Raw genomic sequence first — 20,085 nt, forward strand, 5'->3', positions numbered from 1 at the left:
CTATCCTAGGCCGGGTACAGTGAGGTCCACGCCAGCAGGCATGTACTCTAACCTAGGCCGAGTACAGTGAGGTCCACACCAGCAGGCATATTCTCTAACCTAGGCCGGACACAGTGAGGTCCACACCAGCAGGCATGTGCTCTAACCTAGGCCGGGTACAGTGAGGTCCACGCCAGCAGGCATGAGCTCTAACCTAGGCCGGGTACAGTGAGGTCATCGCCAGCAGGCATGTGCTCTAACCTAGGCCGGGTACAGTGAGGTCCACGCCAGAAGGCATGAGCTCCAACCTAGGCCGGGTACAGTGAGGTCCACGCCAGCAGGCATGTGCTCTAACCTAGGCTGGGCACAGTGAGGTCCACACCAGCAGGCATGTGCTCTATCCTAGGCCGAGTACAGTGAGGTCCACGCCAGCAGGCATGTGCTCTAACCTAGGCCGAGTACAGTGAGGTCCACGCCAGCAGGCATGTGCTCTAACCTAGGCCAGGCACAGTGAGGTACACGCTAGCAGGCATGAGCTCTAACCTAGGCCGGGTACAGTGAGGTCCACGCCAGAAGGCATGAGCTCTAACCTAGGCTGGACACAGTGAGATCCACGCCAGCAGGCAAGTTCTCTAACAAAGGCTGGGTACAGTGAGGTCCACACCAGCAGGCATGTTCTCTAACCTAGGCCGGGTACAGTGCGGTCCACACCAGCAGGCATGTGCTCTAACCTAGGCCGGACACAGTGAGGTCCACGCCAGCCCCAGAAAAAAAGGTAAACGAAGTCCAAGTTTTTGAAAACTGTTTGTATTCTCTTTCACCTTGTGTGATCATAGGAAAGCAGAGCAGCCCGATGGGTTTCCTATGGTATAAAATAGACACTTCTGACCCAAAAAGGTATTTATTCCCAATAACCATCCCAATACGGGCAGCTATGTGCATGGAGCGCAGTTATTATAATAACCAAGACATGTGATGTGCGGACGCCCTGGAACAGAAATAGGATTAGAACTTGGTAGTACCCAGGTTACATCGCTCTCATGCCAGCGTCACAGGCAACACCCTCGCCAAATAACAATGGTCAGAAAGATGAATCCTCTTATCCTATGTGAGAGACACAAAAGGAATTCAGGTGCGGAGGGAGGTGACAAGAAGCCTCTTCACGCAGGAATGTCACTATGCCCGCAGGGGGTCACAGCTGTCAAGTGGGCGAGTTGCCTCCTTGCAGGGCCGGCTGCGATGCTAAGGGAAGGATAACTTTAAAAGGGAATCTTCTACTGGCCTGGAAAGAGCTTCTTTATCTTTCGGAAGTGCTAGAATGTGGATGAGTTCATGCCTGGGACACGCTGGTATCGGTGTGGCACATATAAAACCAGTACGTGTAGTGACGAGCAGACAGAAAGGGACACAAGCAGACCTGTGAGAGAAGGGATCAGACACTTTGCCAGGAGAAACCACCAGGAGCCATGGGGACCTCAATTGTTGGGTACTTTGCATTCGTTCTGCTTCTTCTGGCTTTGTCCAAGGTTCATGGAGGTCCAGCGTACAGCTCCATCCTATCATCAGACCTGTCTGAATTAAAGGTAAGAGTGCTGGGCTCGCAGAGGCCATCACACACTGTACAGGATGCATGCACCAATGCATGCACCAATGCAAGATTCAGCATGTAAACCCCAAACAGCTCTTCTCCTAGAGGCACCTTTGCTAGTCGTAAATCTAATTAACACATTACTTGTGAACTCATTTCTCTAGGGATCAGCCGCAATGTCCCATTCAATGACCCCTTTACAGAGATGATATATCCCTTAAGCATCTGAAGTGGTCAATGAATAACTCTGTTCCTGCACAGAATTACCTACAAGATCATTGGCGTTGTCACATAACACTGCTGCTATGAGTAGCTTCATTTTAGCTTTATGTATAAACAAAACCAAACTACACATAGACCTCAGATAATATCGCTCCTGACATGTCCAATTATTCGCAAAGAAAGCCCCCGGAGAAGACCCAGAATATTATCTCTATGCCTGGGCTTATTGGGAACCCGCTATTTCATTCTGGTCTGGTTATCAGTTTCTTATGCTACTTGTGCTAAATCGTGCTCTGTGCCAGCGTTTCCCAATCTCTGTCCTCATGGACCTGGCAGTGCGTGTTTTCAAGGTATCCTAATTATTACCACCGATGGATCTATTATGTTAGTCAATTAACACACCTGTCATTAGGAAACACTGCTCTAGGCCATTATAAGATCAGATGTTAGAAACCAATACACAGACCGGCATCACGGCGTATAGGAATGCCACATGCCACGTCTGTCACGGATATTATACAAACATGCGGCATGCATCTGAATGAGTGGCGAAGTACTGTAGCCATGCCTAAAGGGGGGCATCCACTACACGATATTAGCAGGCGATTGAACGATAACGACATCGTTATCATTCAATAATAGTTTATAAATCGTGCAGTGTTTGGTTGTTAACGATCAACGATGCGCGCTCCCGCTGGTCGTTGGATCGTCTCGTCAGTCGACTGAACATGCCGGTCAATTTCACTTGATCTATTAAAGATAGTTTGCAAATCGTTCAGACTGAAAGATAAAATTTCAAGGGAAAATCGTTTAGAGATTGGACAGGGAGTAGATCGTCTAGTGGATGAGCCCCTTTACTCAGGAGTGGCTCATTATATAATGGCAATACACCAGAGGCTCCCAAACGCATTCCTTACGGCACACCAACAGGTCAGGTTTTAGAGATATTCATGTTTGCGCACAAGTGGTTTAAATAAAATGGACTGCGGTATTAATTAAGTCACCTGTGGTCAAGCATGGAAATCCTTAAAACCAGGAGCTAGGGTGCCTTGAGCACAGAGTTTGGGAACCTCTGCAATACACTATTAATTATACTCTGTCTGCTCTATTAAATCAGCCTTTTTTCACTACTACAGGTTGAGTCTCCCATCTCCAAATATTCTGAAATACGGAATAATTTGGGCATGACTGAGATAATGAAATCTTTGATATTTGACGGTTCAATGTACACAAACTATGTCTAAGGCACAAATTATTACAAATATTGTATAAAGTTACCTTCAGGCTGTGTATATAATGTGTATATAATGACCTGCAGGCTGTGTGTGTATAAGGTGTATATAATGACCTGCAGGCTGTGTGTGTATAAGGTGTATATAATGACCTGCAGGCTGTGTGTGTGTATAAGGTGTATATAATGAGCTGCAGGCTGTGTGTGTGTATAAGGTGTATATAATGACCTGCAGGCTGTGTGTATATAAGGTGTATATAATGACCTGCAGGCTGTGTGTATAAAAGGTGTATATAATGACCTGCAGGCTGTGTGTATAAGGTGTATATAATGACCTGCAGGCTGTGTGTATAAGGTGTATATAATGACCTGCAGGCTGTGTGTATAAGGTGTATATAATGACCTGCAGGCTGTGTGTATAAAAGGTGTATATAATGACCTGCAGGCTGTGTGTATAAGGTGTATATAATGACCTGCAGGCTGTGTGTATAAGGTGTATAGAATGACCTGCAGGCTGTGTGTGTATAAGGTGTATAGAATGACCTGCAGGCTGTGTGTATAAGGTGTATAGAATGACCTGCAGGCTGTGTGTATAAAGTGTATATAATGACCTGCAGGCTGTGTGTGTGTATAAGGTGTATAGAATGAGCTGCAGGCTGTGTGTATAAGGTGTATAGAATGACCTGCAGGCTGTGTGTATAAGGTGTATATAATGACCTGCAGGCTGTGTGTGTATAAGGTGTATAGAATGACCTGCAGGCTGTGTGTGTATAAGATGTATAGAATGACCTGCAGGCTGTGTGTATAAGGTGTATATAATGACCTGCAGGCTGTGTGTATAAGGTGTATATAATGACCTGCAGGCTGTGTGTGTGTATAAGGTGTATAGAATGACCTGCAGGCTGTGTGTGTATAAGATGTATAGAATGACCTGCAGGCTGTGTGTATAAGGTGTATATAATGACCTGCAGGCTGTGTGTATAAGGTGTATATAATGAGCTGCAGGCTGTGTGTGTGTATAAGGTGTATATAATGACCTGCAGGCTGTGTGTATAAGGTGTATATAATGACCTGCAGGCTGTGTGTGTATAAGGTGTATATATAATGACCTGCAGGCTGTGTGTATAAGGTGTATATAATGACCTGCAGGCTGTGTGTATAAGGTGTATAGAATGACCTGCAGGCTGTGTATATAAGGTGTATATAATGACCTGCAGGCTGTGTGTATATAAGGTGTATATAATGACCTGCAGGCTGTGTGTGTATAAGGTGTATATAATGACCTGCAGGCTGTGTATATAAGGTGTATATAATGACCTGCATGCTGTGTGTATATAAGGTGTATATAATGAACTGCAGGCTGTGTGTGTGTATAAGGTGTATATAATGACCTGCAGGCTGTGTGTATAAGGTGTATATAATGAGCTGCAGGCTGTGTGTGTGTATAAGGTATATATAACACATAAATGCATTCTGTCTGTATATTGTGGACCCATTCCCAAGATATTTCACTATAGTATGCAAATATTCCAAAATACAGAATATTCCGTTATCCAAAATATCCCTGGTCCCAAGCATTTTGGATATGGGAGACTCAACCTGTATATGATTGTTTAGGCCTCGTACACATGGCACAGAAGAATGCCAGTTATATCTGTAGACAAAACTTGTACTTCGCTTTAACATAGCCCTTAAAGCGTGTTCTCAAAGCCTAGCGCACTGCGTGCTTAATGGCGCTGCCATAGGACTGCATTATATTGTACCGCGTGCTGACGCATCGGAGGCTCTTTGGATCATTAGCGAGTAATGTATGCGGTTACCAGGCACTAAGAACACATTTTAAAACAAGTACAATGAAGTAAAATATTCCAAGCGACCAGTAACGGACAGGGATGGTGCATTGCTGGTACTGGGAATGAACATACTGTATAATGAAGTCCACTTGGTTCTGTACTCCTAGATGTATGATTTTATTACATGGCTGCTGTGGTACTACAAATCCGTGCATGCCCTGCCTGCATATTGGGACCTCTGGACAGGCATAGAGCGCCCATCTCTAGATCCAGCTCTGCCAGGTAGCCGGGCACAGAAAGGTTTTGTGGCTGTAGTATGTGCTGATAGAATTATCTCCCAGAATAGGTTTCATTGTGTTTTGGGATAAGAGGAATCAGATGTCAGCACAGAGGAGATGATGGGTGTAACACAAGCCCCGTCTCTCCTGTTTTATTACTGTCTGTCCCCCCAATTGTAGAGCAAGCCGGCATTATACAATATACAATATATAATATAGCTGACTATAAGAATACTAACAAACCTTGTAAAGGGAAGATCACACCTGTAATCTAGACGCCGCACACGGAAACACAGGACGTATTACTTCCGTAAATATATTTGTTGTTTATGTCAATAGACTTTATATGTGATTGTTGCTTTTCCACATTTTATTGTATCCTTTCATTTAATAGTCTACCCCCTCACCCCCAACATGTCTGTGAGAGACGGACCTGTACTAGGTCTGACGCAGGACAGGATATCGGGGCTGTGCCCGGGGCGGCTGCCCAGGGCGCACATACAATATTATAGGTCAATAATGCTACAATTGGGGGTAACAGATTCCTCTCTTACCTCAGGAGCTACAATCTCTAGTTCAGACTCTGCCGCATTCATCCTTTACACAAATGGACGGAGAAGATAACCGTCTCTAGAAGAGAGAGGGGACGGGAGAGGTTATAATGACACTTATTGATCTTCAGCAATTAAATGCTAAGTTTAATAAGAAATGGCGAGTCGGGACAGCGAGGTCTGAGGCCCAGGTCATTAGTATCAGTGACGACGCACCAGATGCGGCTATCGCCCGCCCATCCGTCTACAAGAAGCACTATAATCCCGGCCTTATCCAATTAATGGCAAAACATTATTTGAAATGTATCTATGGGCACCCAAAATAAAATTAAATCATGTACCTGTATATCTACAGTACAACATCATTACCACTCCTATGCAAAGTAAGGTATCCTGCCTCAGGGGTTCTCAACCTCAACCCTCAAGTATCCCCAACAGGTCATGTTTTCAGGATTTCTATCTGTGGAAGCAGGTGGGATAATTACAGACCCAGCATAATAGATTACACCACCTGTGCATGATTAAAGACATCCACAAAACATGGCCTGTTGATGGTACCTGATCCACCATAAATAAATCACTATAAACAACTAGCAGAACGGCCGCCCCTGCCCTGGCTCCAGGCACCAACAGTAACATTGTGCCATATATGCCAGAGACACTTACAATCTATACGTTAAATGTCACAGACTGTAGGATTTAGCGCACAGCAATGTCGGGGCAGGGATTGGAACGGTGTTTCCCAAACTCGGACCTCAAGGTGCCCTAACAGTCCAGGTGTAGAGGATAGCCATGCTTAAGCACAGGTGACTTAATTAGTAACCAGCTTGATTTAACGGTCTGTGCTCAAACATGACTATCCTAATAGCCTGGCCTGATAGGGTGCCCTGAGGACTCAGTTTGGGCTACTAAAGAAGAATAAATGTTTTGTGGTCACTGTGTAGAGGGGCGATAATCGGGTATAATATTATAGAAAGGTTATAAAGGGGGTTTGGGAATTTGGGAAGCCTAAAGGAGGTGGATTCTCATTGACGGAGAGGGACCCACACGGTGGGTACAGCTGGAGAGTGGTTCTCAAGCTCAGGGAGTGATTCAGAGCCGGACGCTCTGACCAGAGCGCTCGCTCTGAATCAGGGCCCTCCTACCTAAAATTGGAGCGGCCTCCTGGCCGCTCGCATAGCTGTTGGTGACCTCCCACAGCTTATGCGAGCAGCCAAAAAGATGGTCAAGACCATTGCGACAATCGGGCTTGCGACGAGACCCTGCGGTAGGGTCTCGCTGCCGCAAGCCCAGGAGTGCTTTTGGCTCTATCAGAGCCAAAATCACTCTCACTGACATCACTAGTGATGTCAGTGGAGCCGGCCCCAGACGGTAGGCGTTCCCATGAGAACGCCTCCGTCTGGGCAGCAACGCCCCCGGCACGCCCACCAAAGGGGGCGTGCTGTCAATCACCATCAACAGCACGCCCCCTTTGGTGTGAGACCCATAGCGACGGCTGGCCGTCGCTATGCGGGTCTCGCGCATGCGCACGACAGAGCTCCCTCCGTTGTGCGCATGCGCACTAGGGCACCATCGACCCGCTTGCGAGCGCTCACGAGCGGGTCTAAATCAGACCCTCAGTCCTCAGGACCCCACACAGTTCATGATTTGCAGGTCACCCAGCAGGTGCACAGGTGTACTCATTACTCACTGACACGTTTTAAGCGATCTACAGGTGAAGATAATTATTTCAATTGGGATTCTGTCAGGAGACCTGCAAAATATGCACCGTTTGGGGTCCTGAGGACCCAGCTTGAGAACCTGTGAGCTAGAGCAAACCCGGGGGATTACTGTGACGGAGGGGCGCACAAGTCTCCTGTTATCTAACATGTCACCCGTGTAGAAGTGCGTCACCTTGGTGCACTACAGTCACAGCACAACATGTGCACCTGATGACATTTTCTTTGTATACAAGAACAAGCAATGAGATGTGTAATATATAATCACAGGAGAAACCATAATGTATAACATATGGGCACTGCAGACAAATCGTTACCGCTCGGGACTGTCCCTTCATTACAGCTGATGTTATAAAATGTTTCTTTGCAGGGTCTCCTGGAGCGTTTAGAAGACAAACTCCCAGTGGAAGAAGCAGAGGTCCCAGCTCAAGACTTATTTGCCCCAAACTATGATTCATCCGACTCATCCTGGCCTGGGGACGGCGCCCGCCCCCCCGCAGACATGGGGTATAACAGGGGGTCCTGGGCCCAGCCGGACAAAATGACTCCACTGAAGAACAAGCTCCGAGAGCTCCTGAATGCCCCCAGAAGCATGAGACGGCCCTCAGGATGCTTTGGAACTCGGATTGACACAATTGGAGCTCAAAGTGGCATGGGCTGCAACCGCAAGGTGAGAAGGCTGGTATATGGGGGGGCACCTAAGTATGCGGATGGGGGTGTCAGTAACCTGTAATTCCCTAACAAGGTGAGAAGGCTGGTATATGGGGGGGCACCTAAGTATGCGGATGGGGGGTGTCAGTAACCTGTAATTCCCTAACAAGGTGAGAAGGCTGGTATATGGGGGGGCACCTAAGTATGCGGATGGGGGGTGTCAGTAACCTGTAATTCCCTAACAAGGTGAGAAGGCTGGTATATGGGGGGGCACCTAAGTATGTGGATGGGGGGTGTCAGTAACCTGTAATTCCCTAACAAGGTGAGAAGGCTGGTATATGGGGGGGCACCTAAGTATGCGGATGGGGGGTGTCAGTAACCTGTAATTCCCTAACAAGGTGAGAAGGCTGGTATATGGGGGGGCACCTAAGTATGCAAAAGGGGGGTGTCAGTAACCTGTAATTCCCTAACAAGGTGAGAAGGCTGGTATATGGGGGGGCACCCAAGTATGCGGATGGGGGGTGTCAGTAACCTGTAATTCCCTAACAAGGTGAGAAGGCTGGTATATGGGGGGGCACCTAAGTATGCGGATGGGGGTGTCAGTAACCTGTAATTCCCTAACAAGGTGAGAAGGCTGGTATATGGGGGGGCACCTAAGTATGCGGATGGGGGTGTCAGTAACCTGTAATTCCCTAACAAGGTGAGAAGGCTGGTATACGGGGGGGCACCTAAGTATGCGGATGGGGGTGTCAGTAACCTGTAATTCCCTAACAAGGTGAGGAGGCTGGTATATGGGGGGGCACCTAAGTATGCGGAAGGGGGGTGTCAGTAACCTGTAATTCCCTAACAAGGTGAGAAGGCTGGTATATGGGGGGGCACCTAAGTATGTGGATGGGGGGTGTCAGTAACCTGTAATTCCCTAACAAGGTGAGAAGGCTGGTATATGGGGGGGCACTTAAGTATGCGGATGAGGGTGTCAGTAGTCCCTAACAAGGTGACACACGTATTAGGTAGAGATGTTTTAATCATTCAAAGTTGATTTAATTGGCTGGTTCAAGAGCCTCGAAAGTATTTCTGGTATGGTCATAAATGTACGCGGACGCCATTTTGCAGTGCACAGATTGCAGCCCGTGTTCGTACCTCACATCTGAAAGTCTTACGAATTGTATTTAACTATGGGGGAGATGTATCAAACTGTCTTATGAGGATAGGTGGAGGTGCTGTTACCCCTAGCAACCAATCACCTGGTAGCTGTCACGTAGACACGTGAATGGTAGAAGTTGATTGTTTTGTATGGGCATCATCTCTACCTGTCCTCTATAGACAGTGTGATACATCTCCCCCCATGTGTCCTCTATAGACAGTGTGATACATCTCCCCCGTGTGTCCTCTATAGACCGTGTGATACATCTCCTCCGTGTGTCCTCTATAGACAGTGTGATACATCTCCCCCGTGTGTCCTCTATAGACAGTGTGATACATCTCCCCCGTGTGTCCTCTATAGACAGTGTGATACATCTCCCCCGTGTGTCCTCTATAGACAGTGTGATACATCTCCCCCGTGTGTCCTCTATAGACAGTGTGATACATCTCCCCCGTGTGTCCTCTATAGACAGTGTGATACATCTCCCCCATGTGTCCTCTATAGACAGTGTGATACATCTCCCCCGTGTGTCCTCTATAGACAGTGTGATACATCTCCCCCGTGTGTCCTCTATAGACCGTGTGATACATCTCCCCCCATGTGTCCTCTATAGACAGTGTGATACATCTCCCCCGTGTGTCCTCTATAGACAGTGTGATACATCTCCCCCGTGTGTCCTCTATAGACAGTGTGATACATCTCCCCCATGTGTCCTCTATAGACAGTGTGATACATCCCCCCCGTGTGTCCTCTATAGACAGTGTGATACATCTCCCCCGTGTGTCCTCTATAGACAGTGTGATACATCTCCCCCGTGTGTCCTCTATAGACAGTGTGATACATCTCCTCCGTGTGTCCTCTATAGACAGTGTGATACATCTCCTCCGTGTGTCCTCTATAGACAGTGTGATACATCTCCTCCGTGTGTCCTCTATAGACAGTGTGATACATCTCCCCCGTGTGTCCTCTATAGACAGTGTGATACATCTCCCCCGTGTGTCCTCTATAGACCGTGTGATACATCTCCCCCGTGTGTCCTCTATAGACAGTGTGATACATCTCCCCCCATGTGTCCTCTATAGACAGTGTGATACATCTCCCCCGTGTGTCCTCTATAGACAGTGTGATACATCTCTACCTGTCCTCTATAGACAGTGTGATACATCTCCTCCGTGTGTCCTCTATAGACAGTGTGATACATCTCCCCCCATGTGTCCTCTATAGACAGTGTGATACATCTCCCCCCATGTGTCCTCTATAGACCGTGTGATACATCTCCCCCGTGTGTCCTCTATAGACAGTGTGATACATCTCTACCTGTCCTCTATAGACAGTGTGATACATCTCTACCTGTCCTCTATAGATAGTGTGATACATCTCCCCCGTGTGTCCTCTATAGACGGTGTGATACATCTCTACCTGTCCTCTATAGACAGTGTGATACATCTCTACCTGTCCTCTATAGATAGTGTGATACATCTCCCCCGTGTGTCCTCTATAGACAGTGTGATACATCTCCCCCGTGTGTCCTCTATAGACGGTGTGATACATCTCTACCTGTCCTCTATAGACAGTGTGATACATCTCCCCCGTGTGTCCTCTATAGACAGTGTGATACATCTCCTCCGTGTGTCCTCTATAGACAGTGTGATACATCTCCCCCGTGTGTCCTCTATAGACAGTGTGATACATCTCCCCCGTGTGTCCTCTATAGACAGTGTGATACATCTCCCCCCATGTGTCCTCTATAGACAGTGTGATACATCTCCCCCCATGTGTCCTCTATAGACAGTGTGATACATCTCCCCCGTGTGTCCTCTATAGACAGTGTGATACATCTCCCCCGTGTGTCCTCTATAGACAGTGTGATACATCTCCCCCGTGTGTCCTCTATAGGCAGTGTGATACATCTCCCCCGTGTGTCCTCTATAGACAGTGTGATACATCTCCCCCATGTGTCCTCTATAGACCGTGTGATACATCTCCCCCGTGTCCTCTATAGACAGTGTGATACATCTCCCCCGTGTGTCCTCTATAGACAGTGTGATACATCTCTACCTGTCCTCTATAGACAGTGTGATACATCTCCCCCCGTGTGTCCTCTATAGACAGTGTGATACATCTCCCCCCGTGTGTCCTCTATAGACAGTGTGATACATCTCCCCCCATGTGTCCTCTATAGACAGTGTGATACATCTCCCCCATGTGTCCTCTATAGACAGTGTGATACATCTCCCCCCATGTGTCCTCTATAGACAGTGTGATACATCTCCCCCCATGTGTCCTCTATAGACAGTGTGATACATCTCCCCCCATGTGTCCTCTATAGACAGTGTGATACATCTCCCCCCATGTGTCCTCTATAGACAGTGTGATACATCTCCCCGTGTGTCCTCTATAGACAGTGTGATACATCTCTACCTGTCCTCTATAGACAGTGTGATACATCTCCCCCGTGTGTCCTCTATAGACAGTGTGATACATCTCCCCCGTGTGTCCTCTATAGACAGTGTGATACATCTCCCCCGTGTGTCCTCTATAGACAGTGTGATACATCTCTACCTGTCCTCTATAGACAGTGTGATACATCTCCTCCGTGTGTCCTCTATAGACAGTGTGATACATCTCCCCCCATGTGTCCTCTATAGACAGTGTGATACATCTCCCCCCATGTGTCCTCTATAGACCGTGTGATACATCTCCCCCGTGTGTCCTCTATAGACAGTGTGATACATCTCTACCTGTCCTCTATAGACAGTGTGATACATCTCTACCTGTCCTCTATAGATAGTGTGATACATCTCCCCCGTGTGTCCTCTATAGACGGTGTGATACATCTCTACCTGTCCTCTATAGACAGTGTGATACATCTCTACCTGTCCTCTATAGATAGTGTGATACATCTCCCCCGTGTGTCCTCTATAGACAGTGTGATACATCTCCCCCGTGTGTCCTCTATAGACGGTGTGATACATCTCTACCTGTCCTCTATAGACAGTGTGATACATCTCCCCCCATGTGTCCTCTATAGATAGTGTGATACATCTCCCCCGTGTGTCCTCTATAGACAGTGTGATACATCTCCCCCGTGTGTCCTCTATAGACAGTGTGATACATCTCCCCCGTGTGTCCTCTATAGACAGTGTGATACATCTCCCCCATGTGTCCTCTATAGACAGTGTGATACATCTCCCCCATGTGTCCTCTATACAGTGTGATACATCTCCCCCATGTGTCCTCTATAGACCGTGTGATACATCTCCCCCATGTGTCCTCTATAGACCGTGTGATACATCTCCCCCATGTGTCCTCTATAGACCGTGTGATACATCTCCCCCATGTGTCCTCTATAGACCGTGTGATACATCTCCCCCATGTGTCCTCTATAGACCGTGTGATACATCTCCCCCATGTGTCCTCTATAGACAGTGTGATACATCTCCCCCATGTGTCCTTTATAGACAGTGTGATACATCTCCCCCCATGTGTCCTCTATAGACCGTGTGATACATCTCTCCCATAGATGCTGCTATTTGATCATAAACATTGAAAAATCTATTGTCTTAAGCTGTTTATTTGAACAGGAAACAGGACGCTGTTCAGACCCATTCGCTAGGCTGCGCTCGCTCTGAGCGATTTTTCTCAATCTGCGCATGTGTATAATTCGCAATGCGCGTGCGCAAACCAGTCAGTGTGATGGGAAAGTGCTGCCCGTAGCCCGCAGTCGGGCTGCTATTTTGAGTGACAGGGTGGTAACAGGGGAAGGTGCTTGTGAACGGGGGAGTGGATGTGCGAACGCAGGCGTGCCCGACCGTCAGAACAGAGTTTAATGGGTGTGCATAATTAGCAAAGTAGCGTCAATGAACATGTGACTTGGATGATTTTTCCATGAACTGCTTGCGGGAGGCTAGGTCAAAAAGACCATAAAAACTGTAAAAAGATGGAAGAGCATTATGCAGAAACTAACAGGCATCTGATCATTTCTCCTAGCGACTTTTCTTCTGGGGAGGTATGACATGCCTCATGCCTCAGTGACAGGTCTATTTTCAAAAATATGTAATTATACAAATCTCTCAAACTAATGTGCTTTACAGAACACACAGCACAAAAGTACTGCGCAGGGTAGTCAGTATGCCGACACAACCGCACTCAATGATGTATTCAAGTGGTTATTAACATCAGATATATAGCTATTGTACTGCTTGTATTGTGACCAGTGGCGTAACTAGGGTATTTGGAGCCCAGGGCAAAAAAAAAAAAGGTAGTGGTCACGAGGGGCGTGGCCACTTAAAAATGGGGCGTGTCAACATGACACACCCCTTTATCGTCACTCTGAACATTCCTTTCCTTATACACCTTAATGCAGTGTCCCTTATACAGTACCCCCTATGCTGTGCCCCCAGTAGTGGCCCTTATACAGTACCCCCTATGCTGTTCCCCTTATACAGTACCCCCTATGCTGTGCCCCTTATACAATACACCCAGTATGCAATGCTCCCGGTAGTGGTCCCCCTTATGCAGCCCCCCATTAGTTCCCTTTATACAGTACCCCCATTAAGCAATTCTCCCAGTAGTGGTCCTCCTTACGCAGCCCCCAGTAGTACTTCCCCCCCCCCCCATATGCAGTGTCCCCAGTAGTGGTAACACCCTATTTAGTGCCCCTAGTAGTAAGCCCCTTATGCAGTGCCCGCAGTAGTAGTCCCCCGCCCCCTCCCACTGAGGCAGTGCAGACAAATACAAGTAAAAACCCCACACCTTACCTGAATCCCCGCTCCGGCTACTGCCCCTGCCGCCGTCCACATGTCCGTCCTCCCGGGCTGGCGCGCTCTGCATTATGGGAGAGACATCATGACGTCTCTCCCATTACCCACTGCAGGAGCCGGAAGGCAGAGATCATGAGTAAGCTCTAGCCCGCCTCTCGCAGTGGGCGCAGCAGCCAATGAGAGTGTCTGACTCTCATTGGCTGCTGGTCAACACATCGCCGCCGCCGTGCTGGCAGAGATGTGTGTATAAAAATGCTCCAGCCCGAGCCAGATTCCCACCCTCGGCCTGGCGCTATTGGGCAAGCATTTCGGGGGAGGGAAGGGGCTCGGATGTGCAGCGCTGGCACTCACTGTGACCGGCACTACACTGGCCAACTAGGACACCCAGCACTGTGGCTGGCGGTGCCTCCCGCATCGCCGTACCTACGGCGCCCAGGGCACACGCCTTGCTCGACCCCTTAGTTACGCCACTGGATGTGACACATGCAACCCACCGTCAGCGAGGAGCCAAACACAACAAAACCTTCCCACAGCGGAGGAATCACCATCGTTAGAGAAATACCAGTACGGCGCAGAGTCAGCGCTCGCGGTTCATATCAGGATTTTTCATTGTGAATCTATATAAATATTCTGTGTACGATCTGTGCATTATAGTCTCATGTCACAAATGACAAATCCATTTTTTGTTCCCAGTTTTGACAGGAGGACCCCCCAGAATGGAGGGAGCATGAGGGGACTACGGGAGCCGAAGCCCGCCGTATAAGGATGATCCTATATACAGACACACTGCACCCAACACAACCTCCTACTTATTTAACCCATGTGCAAAATATATTTATTTTTTCTACATTCAAAAAGATTTTGCCTGATCACGATCATCACTAAGTCGTCCAGAAATGCTCGGTCCGGGTTACGAATGTTTAGGACTCTGATCAGTTGACAATGATGATGGTATGTGTCATGTATGGGAAAGTAATAAAGAACGATTTATACTACGCTCATGATGCCAGGCTCATCTCCGTTATTAATCTGTCATGTGCCTCACTGTACCCAGTGCCAACACACACCCTGGCACATGGTCTGATACCACACCAAGGGCAACAGCTTAATGGTCTCTCATCCCCATCATCAGATACACGGGCAAAAAAAAAATAAAGGAAACCAAAAATGTGTCTTGTCACTCACCATGAGAAACGTGCGCCCGCTTTGTTATTGGAGGATTAAGTAATCGCCCCAATCACCCTGTCCTCCAGCCGGCGTCACAGCATCCAGACTGGGAGTCCAGCCGGCGTCACAGCATCCAGACTGGGAGTCCAGCCGGCGTCACAGCATCCAGACTGGGAGTCCAGCCGGCGTCACAGCATCCAGACTGGGAGTCCAGCCGGCGTCACAGCATCCAGACTGGGAGTCCAGCCGGCGTCACAGCATCCAGACTGGGAGTCCAGCCGGCGTCACAGCATCCAGACTGGGAGTCCAGCCGGCGTCACAGCATCCAGACTGGGAGTCCAGCCGGCGTCACAGCATCCAGACTGGGAATCCAGCCGGCGTCACAGCATCCAGACTGGGAATCCAGCCGGCGTCACAGCATCCAGACTGGGAATCCAGCCGGCGTCACAGCATCCAGACTGGGAATCCAGCCGGCGTCACAGCATCCAGACTGGGAATCCAGCCGGCGTCACAGCATCCAGACTGGAAAATTATTAACAGCCAAATCCTAAGAAGAAACGAGCAAAGATCGGCCACGCCTGACACATTACAAGGGGCAATTAGTCTTTTGTTTTGTCAAGATGTTCGCATAGACCAAATACACACAAACTGCCCCAACAAAGGGCAGACAGAGCACTCGCTGGTTACTAATGATAGCGGGATAAGGGAAATTCAGAATTAGTTTATTTTTAATGACCTAAAACAAAATAAGTGTCTTTCATTATCGTCCTCACTCACCGCTGCGCTCAATGCAGAACTATCGGAAGATTGAGGTGCGAGGAGACTGAATAACGGGACCTCCACCTTCTCCATCCCTGTGACGAGGTGCCCTACATACAATGGGGCCGCCATTCCCGGTGTTAGCTCACCAGTAACCTCCTGGCTGCGTCACTGGCTCCTAGCAAACAGACAGCTGCAATCACGTGACAGTGCTCAGACACAATGGAAGCAGCCATTTTGTGCGCTGACAGGTGAATAGCAAGATGGCCTAAAACTACATAAAACTGAATGAACTGCTCTTTAGAATTATCTATAAAACATTTAAAAGGCTAAACATGGCTGAGTACTGTGCGTATACCCCGCGTTCTCTGTTACGCACGGTTTATTAATGCCCAGGGCAAGAGATTTGGAAACGAAACGAATGAAAGTTGCCAATTTTGTTGTAGAGTAAATGATTGTGTATTTCGCTTCCAACACTAACCGAACTGGTTGGTGTGGTTTATGGGGTCCAGCTCCTAAACGCAATGTCGGTAAAGGACCCAGGTAGAGATAAGGGGCTCGGGGACTGGTTGGTGTGGTTTGGGGGAAATCCTGCTCCTAAACGCAATGTTGGTAAAGGACCCAGGTAGAAATAAGGGGCTCGGGCACTGGTTGGTGTAGTTTGGGGGAAGTCCTGCTCCTAAACGCAATGTCAGTAAAGGACCCAGGTAGAAATAAGGAGCTTGGACTGGTTGGTGTGGTTTGGTGGAAGTCCTGCTCCTAAATGTAATGTCGGTAAAGGACCCAGGTAGAAATAAGGGTCTTGGACTGGTTGGTGTGGTTTGGGGGAAGTCCTGCTCCTAAACGCAATGTCGGTAAAGGACCCAGGTAGAAATAAGGGTCTTGGACTGGTTGGTGTGGTTTATGGGAAGTCCTGCTCCTAAATGCAATCTCGGTAAAGGACCCAGGTAGAAATAAGGGGCTCGGGGACTGGTTTGTGTGGTTTGGTGGAAGTCCTGCTCCTAAATGTAATGTCGGTAAAGGACCCAGGTAAAAATAATGGGCTCGGGGACTGGTTGGTGTGGTTTGGGGGAAGTCCTGCTCCTAAACGCAATGTCGGTAAAGGACCCAGGTAGAAATAAGGGTCTCGGACTGGTTGGTGTGGTTTATGGGAAGTCCTGCTCCTAAATGCAATGTCAGTAAAGGACCCAGGTAGAAATAAGGGTCTCGGACTGGTTGGTGTGGTTTGGTGGAAGTCCTGCTCCTAAATGTAATGTCGGTAAAGGACCCAGGTAAAAATAATGGGCTCGGGGACTGGTTGGTGTGGTTTGGGGGAAGTCCTGCTCCTAAACGCAATGTCGGTAAAGGACCCAGGTAGAAATAAGGGTCTCGGACTGGTTGGTGTGGTTTATGGGAAGTCCTGCTCCTAAATGCAATGTCGGTAAAGGACCCAGGTAGAAATAAGGGTCTCGGACTGGTTGGTGTGGTTTATGGGAAGTCCTGCTCCTAAATGCAATGTCGGTAAAGGACCCAGGTAGAAATAAGGGGCTCGGGGACTGGTTTGTGTGGTTTGGTGGAAGTCCTGCTCCTAAATGTAATGTCGGTAAAGGACCCAGGTAAAAATAATGGGCTCGGGGACTGGTTGGTGTGGTTTGGGGGAAGTCCTGCTCCTAAACGCAATGTCGGTAAAGGACCCAGGTAGAAATAAGGGTCTCGGACTGGTTGGTGTGGTTTATGGGAAGTCCTGCTCCTAAATGCAATGTCGGTAAAGGACCCAGGTAGAAATAAGGGTCTCGGACTGGTTGGTGTGGTTTATGGGAAGTCCTGCTCCTAAATGCAATGTCGGTAAAGGACCCAGGTAGAAATAAGGGGCTCGGGGACTGGTTTGTGTGGTTTGGTGGAAGTCCTGCTCCTAAATGTAATGTCGGTAAAGGACCCAGGTAAAAATAATGGGCTCGGGGACTGGTTGGTGTGGTTTGGGGGAAGTCCTGCTCCTAAACGCAATGTCGGTAAAGGACCCAGGTAGAAATAAGGGTCTCGGACTGGTTGGTGTGGTTTGGGGGAAATCCTGCTCCTAAACGCAATGTCGGTAAAGGACCCTGGTAGAAATAAGGGGCTCGGGGACTGGTTGGTGTAGTTTGGGGGAAGTCCTGCTCCTAAACGCAATGTCAGTAAAGGACCCAGGTACAAATAAGGAGCTTGGACTGGTTGGTGTGGTTTATGGGAAGTCCAGCTCCTAAACGCAATGTCGGTAAAGGACCCAGGTAGAAATAAGGGGCTCGGGGACTGGTTGGTGTGGTTTGGTGGAAGTCCTGCTCCTAAATGCAATGTCGGTAAAGGACCCAGGTAGAAATAAGGGGCTCGGGGACTGGTTGGTGTGGTTTATGGGAAATCCTGCTCCTAAACGCAATGTCGGTAAAGGACCCAGGTAGAAATAAGGGGCTCGGACTGGTTGGTGTGGTTTGGAGGAAGTCCTGCTCCTAAACGCAATGTCGGTAAAGGACCCAGGTAGAAATAAGGAGCTTGGACTGATTGGTGTGGTTTATGGGAAGTCCTGCTCCTAAACACAATGTCGGTAAAGGACCCAGGTAGAAATAAGGGGCTCGGGGACTGGTTGGTGTGGTTTGGAGGAAGTCCTGCTCCTAAATGTAATGTCGGTAAAGGACCCAGGTAGAAATAAGGAGCTTGGACTGGTTGGTGTGGTTTATGGGAAGTCCTGCTCCTAAACACAATGTCGGTAAAGGACCCAGGTAGAAATAAGGGGCTCGGACTGGTTGGTGTGGTTTGGAGGAAGTCCTGCTCCTAAACGCAATGTCGGTAAAGGACCCAGGTAGAAATAAGGAGCTTGGACTGGTTGGTGTGGTTTGGAGGAAGTCCTGCTCCTAAACGCAATGTCGGTAAATGACCCAGGTAGAAATAAGGGGCTCGGGGACTGGTTGGAGTGGTTTATGGGAAGTCCTGCTTCTAAACGCAATGTCGTCAGCCACACACCCCGTGACAGGAAACATAAAGTAAGGGGACACCTTAGGAGATGACATTTTCTTTTTATTGTAGTGGTAATACTGACAATTACTGACCTATTAAATTAAATAACAAAAATAAAAGCTAAAAAGCACAATTTTATGTACAGTGAGAAAGAAAATGACATAATTCATACAATTGGTGGAATGTTACAGGAGACAGCGCGCAATTACTGCCCGGCATCCAGAACCTAATTCTTACCCAGCTCAGCCTCGCTCCCTCCCCGCCAGGCAGCGCCGCCATTATTAACACCGCAATCACACATACACAGCTTTGGTTTGTTCTTCTTCAAATTGCAGGTTCATTACTTTTGTAGAACATTTTCTCTACATGTCCTTCCACAAATTATCCCTATATGGAAAATCAGTATGGCTGCCAGACACAGGCCCACAGATCTCAGCATGTTGTGTAATGGGAGAGGAGGATAGGACAGTGAAAACTGAGCTCAGAGGGTGTTCCAAAGCCTGCCTGCTCGCTACACCATGTGCCATGTGACTGTGGTTGCTATGGTAGTCACATAACGTGTGGGAAATCCGCAGCATTAACAATCATTAACAGTGGTCTAAAGAAGAAAACAAGGGGGAAGAAAGGAAGTTACTAAGATACTTTCTATAGACTGCACCAGGGACTAATAAAACACACCTCATTTTATCATGGGATTGCCACGTTACGTGAACAGCTTTCCAAAGTGGGAACCAAGGGACCCTCAAACTCCGGACTAGGGGTTTAATACATCTCCCTCCCAAGCACACACCTATTACATATTGCTAGGCGCCGGCATTGGTAACCTGTAGTTCTACATGTCTAGGATCATGGCAGGAAGGGAAAACAATCATTAAACAGATCATACAAGATACATACAGGATGATCCAGCAAGTACATGACACTGGTACATAGATCATACAAGATACAGACAGGACACTGGAACATACATAGATCATACAAGATACATACAGGATGATCCAACAATTACAGGACACTGGAACATACATAAATCATACAAGATACATACAGGATGATCCAACAAGTACAGGACACTGGAACATATATGGATACATGTTACACTGGCAGACGCCAGCCACCTAATGGCCCAACATGTGTAACAGTCCCGTCACCCGCCGTGCAGCAGTCCCGTCACCCGCTGTGTAACAGTCCCGTCACCTGCTGTGTAGCAGTCCCGTCACCTGCTACAAGATACATTCAGGACACTGGAACATACATAGATCATACAAGATACATAG

At 48.1% G+C, this 20,085-nt stretch overlaps 1 protein-coding gene across 1 annotated transcript; it reads left to right on the top strand.

The window, feature by feature from the left end:
* Positions 1-1,347: 1,347 nt before the first annotated feature.
* Positions 1,348-14,922, top strand: LOC148477752 (natriuretic peptides A-like). The gene is made up of 3 exons (XM_088456253.1): positions 1,348-1,562; positions 7,731-8,030; positions 14,612-14,922. Exons 1-3 carry the CDS (start codon positions 1,446-1,448, stop codon positions 14,615-14,617), a joined length of 423 nt encoding a protein of 140 aa, XP_088312379.1. The 5' UTR covers positions 1,348-1,445; the 3' UTR covers positions 14,618-14,922.
* Positions 14,923-20,085: the final 5,163 nt, after the last annotated feature.

The sequence above is a fragment of the Taudactylus pleione genome, unplaced genomic scaffold (genome assembly GCF_031769625.1).
Source record: "Taudactylus pleione unplaced genomic scaffold, aTauple2 ptg000693l, whole genome shotgun sequence".
Taxonomy (NCBI): domain Eukaryota; kingdom Metazoa; phylum Chordata; class Amphibia; order Anura; family Myobatrachidae; genus Taudactylus; species Taudactylus pleione.

Coding starts and splice junctions, on each gene's coding strand:
- LOC148477752 (XM_088456253.1), top strand. CDS start 1,446: ATGGGGACCTCAATTGTTGGGTACTTTGCATTCGTTCTGCTTCTTCTG. Junction 1,563..7,730: donor CAGACCTGTCTGAATTAAAG/GTAAGAGTGCTG, acceptor GTTTCTTTGCAG/GGTCTCCTGGAGCGTTTAGA.